This window comes from Rhododendron vialii, chromosome 5a (assembly GCF_030253575.1).
Source record: "Rhododendron vialii isolate Sample 1 chromosome 5a, ASM3025357v1".
NCBI lineage: Eukaryota > Viridiplantae > Streptophyta > Magnoliopsida > Ericales > Ericaceae > Rhododendron > Rhododendron vialii.
Window position 1 is genome coordinate 32,825,221 of NC_080561.1, and position 17,076 is coordinate 32,842,296.

The window sequence follows — 17,076 nt, forward strand, 5'->3', positions numbered from 1 at the left end:
AAAGTTATGCCTAGCTAAAGAATCGAGTTACAAGGAAATTACCCATCAACTTGATTTTGTAAATTCATCCCGGCCACATCTGCAACTTCTCTAAGCGCAGCCCTCCATGTACCCACCTTATCCTTCAATTTCTTTTTCGCCAGTTCATTTGTTTCTGATTTGAGCTTCTCTTCATACCTTATAAATGCTTCTTCTAAACTGCCGCTTTGCTTCCTCACTTCAGACGGTTCCACGTCATAGAAGACCGGTAGAACGAAATGTCCAGAAGCCCTGCATTTAAGTATCATCACAAGCTCTTCGAGGCACCAAGTTGACGAGGCATAGTTCTTTGACAAGACAATTATCGAAATCCTCGACTCTCGAATAGCTTTCTCGAGTTCAGACTTGATATCTTCTCCTCTTTCTATGCCATCATCATCTCTGAAGTAGCGGAATCCGGCTTGGTCCAAAGCTGTGTAGAGGTGATCGGTGAAAGTCTTGCGAGTGTCCTCGCCCCTGAAGCTCAAGAATACATGATAACTACATGGAGAAGCCGCAGAAGTGGCTTCTTGGAATTTCATAGGAGACATTGAACAAAGCCCAAGAAAAGACTAAGGAGTCAAGCACCAAGAGATCACTGCTATCTGTCAAGACTCCAAACGCAATCCAATTTGTATTTAAGAAGAGATGCCAGCTTAGCCAACGAGAGTCAACTGAAATCTAGTCATGAAAAGCAAAAGCTAGTGGAAGAACAGCATTCTCTAAAGATTTATTTATGGATTTTCCGCCTGGCTAGAAGCAACTAAACACAAATGGAACCAGTAATTCCGCAGTCCTTGGAACATTATGAACCCCTGGGAAAAGAACTCAAGAAATCTCTGGCAAAAGCCTGCAACATCAAGGAAAATGTGGTCCAACTCTGTACAAGATGCTTGAAAGATCCTCTGCTTCCTCTCCCTCCATGTTGCAAAAGAAACCTTCACAGGTGCTTCTGAGGCATGGAGAAAAAATCAATCAATAGCCAAACCATTTTATATGGCATTCTAAAAACAAGAGGTCATGAGATTATAACTGAACTCTGCATAAACTGCACACTTCATCTACTCTCATACCCCAGTTTTGAAGTTTGTCAGTAGTACTTAGTCGATTCTGAATACGTACCATTCCCATCAACAAAAAAACATGGTTCATATCCATCAAGGGAAAAAAAAAAAAAAAACATTCAGTTGCATCAACCAAAAATAAAAATAAAAAATCCCATTTTCAGCAACGAAAACAAAGAGGGAGAGAAGAAGCCATGAATGGAGTGGACGTGAAGATAGAGAGAGAGAAGCAAGCTTGTGTTGAAGGTGAGGTGAGAGAAAACGAAGAGGGACGTTGGGTGATGGAACAAAAAGTCAAGAAGGAGAGGCAGGGACGCAATAGATGGAGTGAGAAACTTTTCAGTGCCGGGTGGGTATATCCCATGTGGTACCCGCTTGGCTCATCCGGAGCGTCCAAATTACACTTTTGAATGGTTTGGATTGAAACCCGCTCTCTCCTCTCACCCCAATACTTTCTCTCTATTTTTTCTCTCTCTAAATCCGAGCCGTCCAAAAATACAATGGATGGCTCAAATGCACCGAGCAGGCACCATGTGGACCCCACCCGGCACTGAAATTTTTTTCAAACGGAGAGCGTGTAGAGTAGAGGATGGCTGACTTTTCAGTGGTGTCGCTTCAGCCTGCAAGGTGGTAATTGTTCGCTTATTGGACGCTTCACTGAAATTTTCCACAGTGGGAGCCACATATTTGTATCCCCTTTGGCTTCTTGGTTGAAAAATGAAAAGAAAAAAATGTGGAGTATGTTTTTTCACCATCTTATCTGGATAAAGAGTAGTATAATACATGACACTCGGATCATGTTAAAGTTCATAATAGGAAACGAATGGGCCAGATTCACAGTGCTGGGAATCTAGACCGTTCCTTTCCTATGATGAATATTTTCATGCTCTGGTTGTCATTTATCCTAACATTTTCGTATTTTGATAGAAATTCCCTTTCTCTTCTCAACACTTTTGGCGAGAAATAAAAATGGCTCCTGTAGAGACCAGTGCCTTCTCGGATCATCACCGGTCTACTTTGGGTGCAAGCCCTCCACTCCCCCACTGCACATTGTTGTGAGGTTCATACACTCGATTTTGCATCCCGCCGAATGTGGTGGTGGAGGACTAGGGGCTCCATGTTGCGGCGCACACCAAATTTTTGCTAGAAATCTTGGCAGCAATCAAGTTAGCTAGTTTGTTTTGGGGGAACCATGTCTTGGTGAACACCAAAGTAAATACTGACTTCGATCACATTCCCCCAAAATTGCACGAAATTTGTAGTATCACTGTATCAGAAATCTTCAGTTTCATATGCATTACACAAGAGCAAATGAGAAGTAAGAGATACAAACTGTTTGAAGTTTAATAAATCAACGCCCAAGGGCTGGGATCCAAGATGGAGGGTACAGAGGCTGACAATACTCGCAATCGTCAAGATGTTTGCCGAGTTGGTACAGTTTCGTGCCCGGCTGATGTGCAGAAACAATTCCTGGAACGATATTTCCAAATTGATAGAGTTGATAGGGTGTTTTATCTCCATAGGCTGATTGAGAGCTCATCTCTTCAGGTTCCTCTTTGTACAGGAGGCGGACTCCAACCTCCTTTACTTGAGCAAATTCACCTTCATACACTAAAATACGGACTTCATCTCTGCCTTCCAAATGATTTCCAAGCTTCCAATAACTTAACCGCATCATATCTTCACCATCTTCTGCAGTTCCAAAGTTGTGTGGGCAATGGCTCCAAAGTTCCAAACCAAGCCCTTCATCCCATTACTTATGACAGTATATGGTTCACGAGATTTTGGATTGCTAGAGTGCTTATAAGTTGAACACACATTCAAGCCTCGGATCTTCGAATTAAGCTATGAAGGCACAATAAAATCAATTGAAGATTCTAGATTCTTAAAACTGAATCATGGTGGAACCTTGCTACTAGGAATATAAACGCAGATTATGTGTTTCATAACATACCTATGTCACAGAAAGATAAAATCTAAGCATGGGAGAGAGAGAGAGAGAGAGAGAGAGAGAGAGAGAGAGAGAGAGAGAGAGACTCGTATTTTACGAAAATGGTTTAAAGGTTTTATAAATGCTGCAGTATTAAATGGATAAATGAAGAAAATTATGAGTTAATTTATTTGATTTGGGACCCAAATGATGGGATTGTAAAATTGAGGGAGTGTGAGTGAAATTGAATTGTGTGCTAGTATATAAGGATTGTGTGGGTGTGTACTAGAGGATAGAAAACCCAAAAATATCTCTCTCTCCTCACGTCTCTCTCTCGGCTCTCCCTCTCTCTCCGGCTCTCTCACTCTCTCTCATTCTCTCATCCAAAAACTTCACTCCATCTCACAAAAACCTCAAGGATCCATCTATATTTCATCTCTACAACGCAACCTCGGGCTCGAATTGTGTTGGGTGAGGCTCGGAGGGAAGATCTTGGAGGATTTCGGAGCTTTGGAAGCTAGGGCTCGATCGTTGATCTCATGTTTGAAGTTTCTAACCTTGAGGTAGGGATTTCTTACTCATTCTATGTGTTTATGAGTTGATTTCGTACTTTAATCGAGCTTTGATCGTCCTACTTCGTTCATTTGAAAAGCTGTCAAAATCTACAAAAAATCGCCCAAAATCGCCTAGGGATCGATCCCCAAGCATGAGGGATCGATCCCTCATTCAAATCTGGACTAAATCTGGACTTTTTACCTTGGGGATCGATCCCCAAGAGAGGAGGGATCGATCTCTCCCTTCTCTGGAAATTCTGCTCGCTTTTTGGGTTTCAGCCCAACTTCAAACGACCATAACTTCTTCGTTCGATGTCCGTTTCATGCAAACTTTATATCGATTCGAAGGTCTTGAAGTCGGCTTTCATTTGCTACCGGAATAACCTTAAACCTCGTAGTAGACAGAAAGTTATGACCATTTGAGTAGAGGTGTGTCGGTCTGCAAATGTCTGTGACTATTCCTAAGGTTGTTCTCGTTCCGTGTTATGATTTCCTATATAATTGGAATACGTTTAAGTCACTCTTGATCATGATTGTTTATGTACTAATGAACCATTGTTCGACCTTGTTTCTTGACACTCATTAGAGCATAATATCAATGACGTTGGTTAGGGAATGTACCGTAATGTTGATAGGAGTACCGTGGGCTATAAGGGATAAAGTGATGTGTGTTGTGAGTAGACATGAGCTTGTCTAGTGATCCGAGGGGTAGTATTGTGACTTGTATCCTTGCACTTTGTCGTGTTAAGTTCCCTAGATTCCTTTGGCATTCATTCTATAAGATTGTCGTCTAGAACCTAGCGGGTGGTGTGTCGAGAAGTCAATTGTGGTTTCGATATGTAGAGAAGAACGTCATGATAGACTTAGAGAAATAATGTGAACTTAAGGTAATAATCGATGTACGATGTGACATGTTTACGAGTTTGTATTACAATGTGAATTTGGGAGATGTTGCCTGCTTGTATATTGAACGTGGTTTATATGTGTGTATGCTTGAATTGAGAATTTGAATAAAGGGCCCGCAACGCAAGGTGTGGTAATGCGAGGACTCTAGAGGGCCCGCAACATAAGGTGTGGTAATGCGGAAACCCAGGTGGAGAGAATTCACTGTCACGCTAGGGGTGGTAACACAGTTGAATGTCTTTCAAGGATGAAGATAATTTTGATTGATTTTAGAAGTTTATGTTGAAGTTTGGATTGTTTGTTGCTTGGGATCGTGGTTGTCGAAAAAGAGAATGAATGGTTGATTCTATCAAGGTTTTATTAAAGAAGGGATTTTGGATTTTTAAAAGAGGATTTTTACTAAAAATCCTCCGGTATTCTTGAGCGAATCAACGGATCCGGTATTTGGGCACAAATCAACGGACTCCGGCATTCAAGCTCGAATCAACGGAGCTTGACCTGTGATGGTCTTGAGTTTTCTCTAAATTGTTTTGGAAATCAAAAAGGAAAGTTTTATGAAACAAAGCTCTATGGTGAATGGTATGAAATGAGGAAGTGGTTTGTGGCATTCATTCGAAAAGTTATGAGATGGTTGAACTATTGTTGTTATTTGTTTGACTGATGTGAGTTTTAATGCTGCTTCTAGTTGACATATTGATGGTTAGGATTAACTCTAAGATGTCCGAAATCCCGAAGTCTAATCGTCTGTTCATTTTGGTAACCCCTCTTGCATCTTGTGTCCTTATATTGAAACTCATTCACTCTGATTGCATGTTTCATTGCATTTACATATCGCTTGAGTATAGATTTTTCTACTGGGCTAGTGCAGCTCAACCTATCATTTTCAGGTAAAAAAAAAGAGCAGGGAAGTTAGCTTGGCGTGCATCTCGTACTTGTTGACCATATGTCTCGAAGGTACAAAGGAGGAATTTAATTTGCTTTTGAAAATGAAAATAGTAATCGGGAGAAGGATTAATGAAAACTGTAATATTATTTTGGCATTTGTATAACTTGAGCTTCGAGCCAGAATTGTAACTTTTGAATGTGACTTGAGAACGGGAAAAGATATGTCTTTTGGGTATTATTGGTACTTCAGTAATGATTTTATTTATTGTAAACGATTATTATTTATGTTGAAAATCGAGGGCGTGACAGCACGTGAAGGGGAAACATCCTTTGTTGCATGCGAGGCCATGATTTTAGCTTTACAGTTAGGTTTCCCATGGATTGGAAGTTCGACAAGCCCAAATTGTTAACAATCTCAGCTTCCACTTTTTCTATGGATTCTAATTTGAATGCGGTCAAAGTCTCTAGATGGTGGCATACGTCCAAATGACAAGTGGTTGTTGGACGGTGCGAGATTTGAAACGTTACTTACTCGAGCAATGTATTAGCCCCAATACACAGACATAGTTGCGGGACCCCATCAAGTTTGCAGAGCCTTGAGCACAAATCTATCCATAACCAATCTAGTTTCTTCAATGAGCAAAGTTTGCTAAGATCTCTAGGGAAATCATCCTCCGGAAGATTACATTTACTAAGGCTTAATTCTACCAAGGACCGTGGTAAAGAAAACCCCGAAATCTTTGGACTTTCTCTTGCGTTCAACCGCCAAGGCCAGATGAAAGATTGCCTGTGTTCACCTGCCCATTGGTAGGGAGAGATTGATTTAAAGCAATTCCATCTACCTTGAGCACAATTAGAGACTCCATATGTCCCATGTTTGTCGGCAATCTGTCGAGATTTGAGCAACTGGAGATGACAAGCGTTTCCAAATGTTTTAGCATACAAATGCTTCTCGGAAGATTCCTCAAATTTTCGCAGTCTTCCAAATTTAACAAAACAAGTCTCTCAAGGCATCCAATGGATTTATGAACCTCAACCAAATTTGCACAATTTTTAAGCACAAGCCTTTCCAGATTGGGGAGTTCTGAAAAGTTGGGGGTTTTGGCAATGTTATATGAATGATTTAGATTGAGGATTTTTAACAATCGTAGAAACTGCAAAAGGAGGAGGAAAAAGTGGGCATCAAAGCCTTGAAGTTAACTTTCCAAGGAAATTTGAAAGGAAAAAAAAGGTAATAACATACCTTGGTTCCTTTCCATACACTTTTTAAGCGGCTATGTTGCATGTCAAGAGCAACCAAGCTCTCCAAAGGGAAATCGCCAGGTATGGACTTAAGTGGAAATCCACGCTAGCACAAACATCTTAATTCTTTGAGAAACTTTTTATAGGGCCCACCAATAAGTACATGATTGAGCCGTAGAAGTTTTAGTTTATTCATCCTTGCAAATGCATTAGCTTTAAAAGCCTCTGGAATTAAATTTTTTGAATTTATGGGTTCGAGTTGAGATGAGAAGATACTGATGCCATATCTTGTAAGCGAACCACCAAATTTTGACAATAAGGGCTTCCCAAGGATCTCTTTATAGTAACGTTTTCTATTGTCACCAGAAACCATACAAGCATATGCTTCCTCTTTCAATTGACACATATCGAGTTTGAGGCCTTCTATTTCACTTGTGCCCTAACATAAGAATGTGAAAAAAAGGGAAAGGGAGCACAGGCAACAGGAACAATGATTTGTAACGTCCCGAATTTTGGGTACGTTAAATAAACATTTTATTGATAAAATCAAATGGAGTCTGGCTCGTTATTACAACAAAACTCCCGCAAGAGTTCAATAATTACACAAATGAAAGGGGTTCTAGGGTTCCTAACTACAGCTCCACCTGCTCCTCCATCTGAGCCAGCTCTTCAGCTCGAAAGGCCTCCAAGGTGTACATCTTACCTTGTTCATTTATGAGGTCTGACACATTATACCAGCGTCGCCACCCATATAATATGTCAGGGTCACCAAAAGGTAACACCGTGAGCTACAAAGCTTAGGATAAACCTTACCCACCAACCTTAACTTACGACAATAGGTTATAATAAAACATCAATTTCCACATGATACGTATATACACAGCTACAAAAGACAATGTCAAAAACACATCCGCAATCGTTATTCGAACTATCGTAGGGGTCCATGATTCTCTTTTGTTTCTCCTACGCGACTCATCGTATACCGTGTCAACATTTTCACATTTCATAAACGTATCACCTTTTCAAAAACTCATTTTTAACACACCCAACCTCGGTTCCGCCGTTCTGGGTTCCCGAGTATCCTCACAATGGTTCCGCTGTCCTGGGTTCCCATTGGCACACATTGCATTGGCTCCGTACCGCAGATAACCAAGCACACACCCAACCTTGGTTCCGCCGTTCCGGTCTCCCGAGTATCCTCACAATGGTTCCGCCGTCCCGGGTTCCCATTGGCACACAAAACTTGCATTGGCTCCTCTCCGCGGATAACCAAGCCATATTACCAATGAGGCTACCACGTCCGGCCGCATTGGCAATCTTCACAATGGGCGACCAAGTCCGACCACATTGTGGTTTTCACAATCCACGCAATGGGCTACCAAGTCCGACCACATTACGAGTTTTCATACACACAACGGGCTACCAAGTCCGGCCACGTTGCGGTTTTCACAATCCATACGATGGGCTACCACGTCCGGCCACATTGCGGGTTTCCATATACACAATGGGCTACCAAGTCCGGCCACATTGCGGTTTCAAAACACATCTCATCATTATCCACACCCTAGGTGTCATGTTTCCACTTTCTCGGTTCTCGTGTCTCGTTTACATGCAAAGACTCTGCGGTAGGACAAAAGTAAGCATGAAACATTCTAACAAGATCATCCAACTCAATACCACTTATAGCATAACGCCACATGTACGGACGCCCTTGGAGTGTATCACTTATGCTTATTCAAAGCACAACGCCACATGTACGGACGCCTTTGGAGTGAAATCACTTATGCTTTATCACACCACAAGTAATACAAGCAATTCATATATGCATGCTCATAATCATCTCAAAGATCAAAATACAAATACTTCTAAACAAACGATAAGTTCTATCTTTCGAAATCCGTTAAGGATAATCTACTTTTTATCATATGGTTCTATACGTAGAGTTAGGGGCAAGGGGTTTTACTTTACTTCTGGCGGTAGGGCGGCTACGGAAAGTATGTTGGTGACCAAGCGGAGTAACTTCCTACGTGCGTTCAGGAGCTTCGAAAGAGAATGGTTTCTCTCGAAACTTCTTCTTGACTAACGCTACTCTACTTTATGGATCGAAGGGTGGTCGGGTGGGGGTTTAGTGGCTGTCTTGGATGAGTTTCTTGAAGAACTCAAGAACAACTCAAGAACATGAAGAACAAGAAAGAACAAAGGAATTCTAGAGAGAGAAGTTGAAGATTGGAAAGGTGTGAGTTGAATGCTTGGGATGGCTTGCTATTTATAGGCAAAACTCTTGGCTCCCTCTCCTCTCACAAGGCCGGCCCTCTTTCTCTCTATATGTCCCATGGATTTGCTCCATTAAGTTATCAAATCAAACCTTTTAAACAAGTCATAGCCTTCTCTCCAATCTTAGGCCAAATCTTAGGTGTAAGGCTATGAAATCAATAAGACCTTTAGCCTTTCTAGGTAATTATAACCTAGGTCTAGCTTGTAATCAAAATCTTAGGCTAATAAAGGCTAGGATTGTGTGATAATGGCCCATCAATAGGTTGTTATTAGGTAAAATAGACTTAGGCCTATTAGGTAGCTTGTACAACTACACAACACATCACATATCACTCTCTCTCTCTCTCCCACGGCCTCTCTCTCTCTCTCTCTCTCTCTCTCTCTAGCTTGCAAGAACACAGATAAAATATAGGTACTTTTGTACTTTGAAACCAAGTAGTCTTTAAAGGTCAAAATTTTCTAAATAAACTAATAAATTGGCACATGGAACTAAGGCAATATTTAAATCATACTAGGTACTTTGTAATCTAGGTAGATCACACCTCCCATTAAACTAATCCAATTGGGTACAAAACCCCAATATAAAATAATATAAGAGTACTTTAATAATCTTGGGTCTATTAAGTACTTTACATAATAAAATAATATGTACTTCTTCACATGGGGTTTTAAGAAAAGACTAGTTTAATAAACCCATGTACTTAGTTGAAAGAACAACCTATTACCCAATGAATAATAAATCCCCTAACTTTTATTATCCAATGGACAATAGTAACTAGGAAACTTTTATAATAAAATAATCAAAAAGTATTTTAAAGCATGTGACAAAAGCCCTATATTAAATATAGGTGTGGTACCAAGTACCCCAATTAAATAAAAAGGCTAGGATTCTCTCCATTAGATTATAATAGAGGTACAAGTCAAATCTTCAAGTCTTTCAAGTACAAGTCCACTAAAGAATGACTAATGGTATTAACCAATGGGTAATAATTTTTCTAGCGGGTAAAGACCAATGGATAAAAGAAGTACTTTTTATCTTTAAAATAAGATTTTGAAAAGACTACATGTACTACATGTACTTCAAACAAAATATAATAATGAAAATCTTATGCTTACTCAAGGGGTATCATCAATCCCTATCGGGACGTAGATTCTATTAATAATTAATAGTTGGCATATACATAATGTTACGACCCAACTCACCGAGATTATTGACCATATAAAGATCTCTCTTTAATGAATCAAAGTCAACAACATTAAATATATGCCTCTAATAATTATCTTTGGATTAAGAGCATAAGCATTCATAAGGTTCCAATTGTCTTATAAAGTTAGTACAAAGACAATTACCTCAATATGGTCCCGTTCAATACACACAAAGTGTATTAGCACAATGAGTTGGAACTAGACCGTTCCTTATAGTCAAGACAGACCTACTAAACATTGAACTACAGTCCTACCGATGGTGTGTCCAGTTCCATCTAAGACTGTGAACTATATCTTATATTTCACAAGAACCGATGATCTGATCTTCTGTGTGTAAGCCAAACTCTACACACCGGATCATCTACTTTTAAAAAAAAGACACACATACACAACATACAATAATATTATGCAAACATTGCCCATAAAAGATTCTCATCAAAAAGGGATAAAACTGATTAATACATAACAATATTAATTCATCATATAAAATCATAACTTTTACATAACCTCTTAACAAACTCCCACTCAGACTCAAAGTCATGTTGCCGCGCATCTCACTCACATTCCCTCTACGTGACTATTAAAAGTCTTAGCCTGTAAGTTGTACGTAAAAAGAATTGCTAGGTTATTTACTGATGCGATCTTGGACACAGCTCACTGAATGATTATCGAATTAGGTGATACATACGCTCATCGTGTTTTCCTTCTTATGAGTCAATGGCTCCTTAAAGTTAGCAATTTCACCACTATTGTCACAATAGATGTAATAGCTAATTACACTAAAGGAATCACTTCTAGATCCATCAAGAAGTTTCTAAGCCAAACGGCCTTTTTGGCTGCTGAAGAAGCTACCACATACTCGGCCTCCATGGTGGAATGAATCAATGCACGATTGTTTGATACTCCTCCAACTTATGGCTCCACCTCCTAAGGTAAACACATATCCCGAGGTAGACTTTCTAGAATCCCTATCTGACATAAAGTCTGAGTCTGTGTACCCATGGGGTACCAGACTATCTGACTGGAACACCAACATATGATCTCTAGTTCTTTTCAGATACTTGAGTATATGTTTCACTGCAGTCCAATGCTCTTGCCTTAGATTAGACTGAAATCTACTAACCATGCTAACAGCAAAGCAAATATCAGGTCTAGTACACAGCAGAGCATACATGAGGCTTCTTACTGCCAAGGCATAAGAATCTGCCTTCATCTTCTCCATCTCCTCAGGTGTTTTACGACACTGATCCTTGGATAGGTTGATTCCATGTCTAAAAAGGGAGGAACCCTTTCTTGGAATCCTGCATGCTAAAACAAGCAAGGATTTCATCGATATAAGTAGCTTATGATAAGCCCAACATCCTATACTTGCGATCTCACATGAGCTCAATCTCAAGGATGTGACCGGCTTCTCCCAAGTCCTTCATATCGAACTGGCTAAATAGTCACACATTTACCGAAACAACATTCTCACACCGTTTCCGATTAGCAGAATATATATCATCTACATATAGTACCATGAACACCACCACTTTTCCGTTGCGCTTCTTGTACACACATGACTCATCCGGACATTGATCAAAACCAAAAAAAACTTGATTGCTTGATCAAAACGGATGTTTCAAGATCTAGATGCTTGCTTGAGTCCATGAATAGACTCCTTAAGCTTACATAACATGTGCTCTTGACCCTTTGCTATGAATCTATCCAGTTCCATTATCTAGATACATTCCCAATGGATTTAATCCCTTCGGGTGGTTCTACAAGATCTCAGACCTGATTAGAGTACATAGACTCCATCTCTGATTTCATAGTCTTTTGTCAAAATTTCGCATCTTTATCTTATAGTTCCTCATTGTAGTTGCAGGGTTCAGCATGTTGTTCTTCAGGGATCGTATCATAAGATTCTCCCAAGAACGTATACCGATTGGGTGGGACAACAACCCTCCCACTACGATGAGGTGTGTGTCAACAACTCTTTCTTGCAGTGTAACCTCCTGTACTATTAGTGTTGAAGAAGTCTTTGTCGATCATTCTCCTCTCAATTAATCTAGAACAATCTTGCTTCTAGGCTTATGGCCTATTACATAGTCCTCTTCTAAGAACCGGGCATTAGTGCTAACAATGACCTTCTTATCCGTAGGACTATAAAATAGTCCATCTTTTGTTCCTCTACGGCACCCCGCAAACAAGCAAACTTCTGTCCTCGATTCCAATTTCTCTACGTCCCCATTCAGCACATGTGCTGGACTACTCCAAACCTGAACATGCTGCAGACTAGGTTTGCGCCCAGTCCATAGTTTTGTGGGTGTAGATGGTACTGACTTAGATGGTACCAAGTTAAGAATATACGTTGCTATTTCTAGTGCATGTCCCCAAAATGAAAATTGGTAAATCTGAATAACTCATCATTGATCTCGCCATATCTATAAGAGTCATATTCCTTCTTTCTGCTAAACCATTTTGACGTAGATACCTGGTGCTGATAACTGGGATGTAATCCCTTCAGCTAACAAGTACTCCCTAAACTCTCCCAAGAGGTATTTGCCACCACGATCAGATCGCAGCGTCTTAAGACATTTACTCAGACGCTTCTCCGTTTCCGCCCTATACTCCCTAAATTTCTCAAAGCATTCGAACTTACGGTGCATCAAATAAATGTATCCAAACATTGTGTAATTATCAATCAAAGTGATGAAATACTCAAAATCACCTCTTTTCTTGGACATTCATGGGTCCACACAAATCAGAATGAACCAATTTCAATGGCTCTTTGGCTCTGTAACCTTTTACAGATAAAAAAGTTTCTTGGTCATTTTACCTTATAAATAGAATTCACAGACTAGAAGTTCCTCAACTTCCAATGAACCTAAAAGTCCATCCCTGACCAGTCTAAAAATCCTATTCAGATTAATATGACCAAGGCATAAGTGCCAAAGATACGTTTGGTTCAATTTAGAAGGCTCATTTCTCTTACATGGCATATTATTAGTGTTATTCAATTCATGCAGTTGCACTGTAAGAAATATAGGATTAATAAAGTAGAAATTATCCATCTATGAACCAGAATAGATAAAATGTTTATTTAGTTTAATAACCACAAAGTTACTAAAATAAACCAAATATCCATCTTTAATCAACTTAGAAACTGAAACCAAATTTCTTCTAAGTGTGAGATCATAAAGACAATCTCTCAAAATTAAACTTCTATTATTACTAAATTTAAAATAACATTTCCTACTACAACTGTTGTCATTCTCGTAGCATTACCCATGTGCAGATAAATCTCCCCATCACCGAGTCTTTTGGTTTCCTGAAACCCATGCAACAAATTGAAAATATGATTAATGGTTCTCTTATCTACACACCAGGTACTGGTAGATAACATCACTAAACATGATTCAACGACTAGCGAAAAGATCTATCTCGATTATTCACTTTATTGAGATAGAATAGACATTCCTTCTTCTAGTGTTCTTTCTACTTGTAATGAAAACACTTGCCCGCAGGCTTTTTCACTCTACCTTGAGGCGCATAAACTGCCTCCACAACCTTTTTTTCTGCGACTTGTTCTGCTTCTTCTTGCCTTTCAGCTTAGAAGTAGAAACATTCTCTGCCACTAACACTGATGGTGGTTTCTTCACAACCAAAAGACCCTCAGCTGCTTAGAGTTCCTAAAGAAGTTACGCTAAAGATAAATTCATTTTGTTGATATAATAGTTCAAGCAAAATTACTTAAAACTCTCAGACTGCAGTGAGTTGAGAACGAAATCGATCTGGGTTTCCCCATCAATTTCAACTCCAAGGATCTCTAGTTCATTAAGAAGAGCTATCATCTTCAGAATATGATCCCTAATCGGGGTCCCTTCAACATAGGTGATACTCACCAATTTTTATAAAATCTTGCTTCCTATTATGTGGCATTCTTATAAGGTCTAGGAGGGCACACCTCAGACATCACAAAATTGTGCCCTTCAGCAGTTAACACAATATCCAAGTTCCTTTTTCAGTCAATATAATTCGATCCAGTAAGTTTATTTTCTTTGAGAATAATGACAAGTGGATTGAAAGAGTCCATTTTTGAATCTGAGAATTACATAACAATAATTATGAAGGGCAATAAAAACTTGAATTTCATTTTAATATTGGTTCCCTCAACCACAAGTTAAAAGAAAAACATTGGCAACCCTATACACCATGAAGAGCATGCCTCGATGGAAATGTCATCCACTCTTCATCATTCGTGTAGATAGGTACAACCTTTTAATTTTACTATTTAGACACTATACCATGCCAAGCAAAATTAAATAGCCAATATAGCTTTGGTCCTATAAATAATAATAGTGACTCAGATGATGAAGATACTATTATTTATAGCTACGTGTATACCATTACCTAGTCTCATGACCCATTGTTCCGTTATGAATTACCTCGGATGGTGAAGTAATTCACACAACAATTATCATAGACCTATCCTTTAAGGAAGTCTGTACCGATGAGGCCATAATTAATTTTGCCCGATGGAAGGAAGGTTCCAAAACCATCACACATAATTAATTACATCATCTACATACTAGTAATGGAGACCGTGAGATTTATAAAAAAAAACTCCTTTTGCCACTTAGTTATTTAAAAATTTGTGAGGGTTATCAAATTTTCAAGTTTGAAAAAAACGTGATCTAGGTCAAAGGCCATATATTACCATGTTGTCTCAATATGGTAAACTATCACATATGCAAACAATATGGAAATACAAATAATAAGAAAACACAAGAGAAAAGAATCCAGCTATTATGGTCAAAGATGCAATCCTTGAGCAATAAGGAATCCTTTCAAACTTGAAATCCTTAAGCAATAAGGAGTCCTTCCAAACTTAAAATCCTTAAGCAATCTTTCCAAACTTGAAATCCTTCAGCTATACTTGTGTGGAAGACTTAGATACTTTGAATCAATCAAGGAAACCAAAATCCAAACGTGTTTAAGCAAGAAAATTCGGATTTGACATATTCCCGCATAAACTGCACAGCCTTCAATATTTTGGCCATATTTTCCTCATCTGACCTCCAATTGAAATGATTCAAATTGGGTTGGATTCGAAATTCAATTATCTACAACTTTTGTGAAAAATAGATTTTCTAATTCCAATGTTTACTAGGTCGAAATAACCCTGCAATCAGACCTACGAATCTGGAAAAAAACTGTTATGAGCCAAACATCTTGAATCTTCTGTATCTTCCATCTTTGATCTCCGAATAACCGTCGAATGCTATTACAATCGAAGAAACATACATACGTTGATCTTATGCCTCCATTGGAGTTCACATGCTACGTTAATTATGACAAACATGAAAAATAATTGTGGCACCAAATAAATAACACATGCTACATTAATTATTACAACCATGAAAAATAATCATGGTACCCAATAGATAACAATAACCACAAAAAAATTATCGTGAGATCCAATTACACAAAATCAACAAAAATCATGTGACCATAATAGTTGGGTAATAACGCTGCAAAACAAGGGCTAGCAAAGTTCTACGTTCTACTCTCTATAACCTACGGATAACATGACCCGTTTAATCCATACGCGAGATTACAGCCTGCTCTGATACTACTGTTGGGAAACTAAATCCCCAAGACCCAGTAATGGCGCGTATAGATTAGACAACAAAAATTATAAAACCCTACAAGGCGAAATTAGGGTTCTACCTCAACTCCCTATGACACGAATGCTGGTTGAACTTGTTATAACACGCCTTGCTATAAACCATAAATACTGCTCGACCGTACCTTACGATCTTCTATCATATTCCATGCACGTCTAGAACACGAACCAAGTGTGTACTCTTTCGTGATCTATTTGCTCTCTCTAAACCTGCTTCTATTTTGTGAATAATAGAAAAACGTCAAACTGACCAAGAGAGCATAACGTGTATATATAGGTCTACGATAGGGACCTAAGGAGTAATAAGTCTGAACTCCGAGTGTAAATAAGAAAACCTAATCCTGTCAGGATTCTATTTCTTATTTCACTAATTATAATTCACCCCACTACAGAATCATAATTGCAATCCCGTCCTTATCTCAATTATATTATGAGCTCCATAATATTAAATATTTATCAATCTCTCCACGTTAAAATTACAGATACCCGTTGATTAAAATAAATTACTAACACTTCTGCATTTTCAAAGACACATTTGCAATGGCTCCAAACCAAGCCCTTCATCCTACAAATTATGACAGTCACAGCACTATGTGGGTCATATTCTTTTGGATCAACATAGTGTTCATAAACTAAGTACAGGTTCAAGCCTCGGATCCTCGAATTAAGATATGAAGGCACGATAAAATCAATTGAGGATCCTAGATTCTTAAAATTGAACCTTGCTATACAAGGAACATGAGCTCACATTATATGTGTTTGATAACATACCTATGTAACAGAAAGAAAATCTAAGCATCTGAGAGAGAGAGAGAGAGAGAGAGGGGAAACCTCCTGCGTTGCATGCCACACCATGATGTCAGCTTAACAGTTAGGTTTCCTAGAAAGCTCATAGTCTCTGGATGGTTGCATGCGTTGAGACAACAAGTAATGGTTGGACAGTGTGAGATTTGAAACGTTACTTCCTCCAGCAATCTATTACCTCCCTGATAGAAATGACCAAATCAACTTCCACACAAGAATTTGGAAATCCTCCGGAAATGTTGCAATAGTACTACTCTTTAGTGCAAGCCTCACGACTTTGTTAATAATCCGACGAGGTTTTTCTTGATCTGACCTCTCTTCGCTAATTACTCCAACGGCCTGATTCGAGATCAACTTCATCGGTAGTTGCTTCGGCCGGTTCTAGACGAAAACGGATCCCTGCTATGACAATACAGGCAATTATAACTAGCCACGAATATGAAGATTGGAGCCCGAAAAGACTCAATGTTTGATTAATACACGCGCTGAGGAGGAATTCTAGGGCGCCAAAATCCGTATATCGTT

The 17,076-nt window shown here is 39.0% G+C and overlaps 1 protein-coding gene across 1 annotated transcript in view; it reads right to left on the reverse strand.

Moving 5' to 3' along the window:
* The window catches only part of LOC131327226 (disease resistance protein RPV1-like), a 62,959-nt gene extending 61,988 nt beyond the window's left edge, over nucleotides 1–971 (reverse strand). The window contains exon 1 of the mRNA XM_058360271.1: nucleotides 43–971. Coding sequence (XP_058216254.1) covers nucleotides 43–569 — 527 coding nt within the window. The 5' untranslated portion in view covers nucleotides 570–971. The remainder of the gene's footprint in view (nucleotides 1–42) is intronic.
* Between the last annotated feature and the right edge of the window lie 16,105 nt (nucleotides 972–17,076).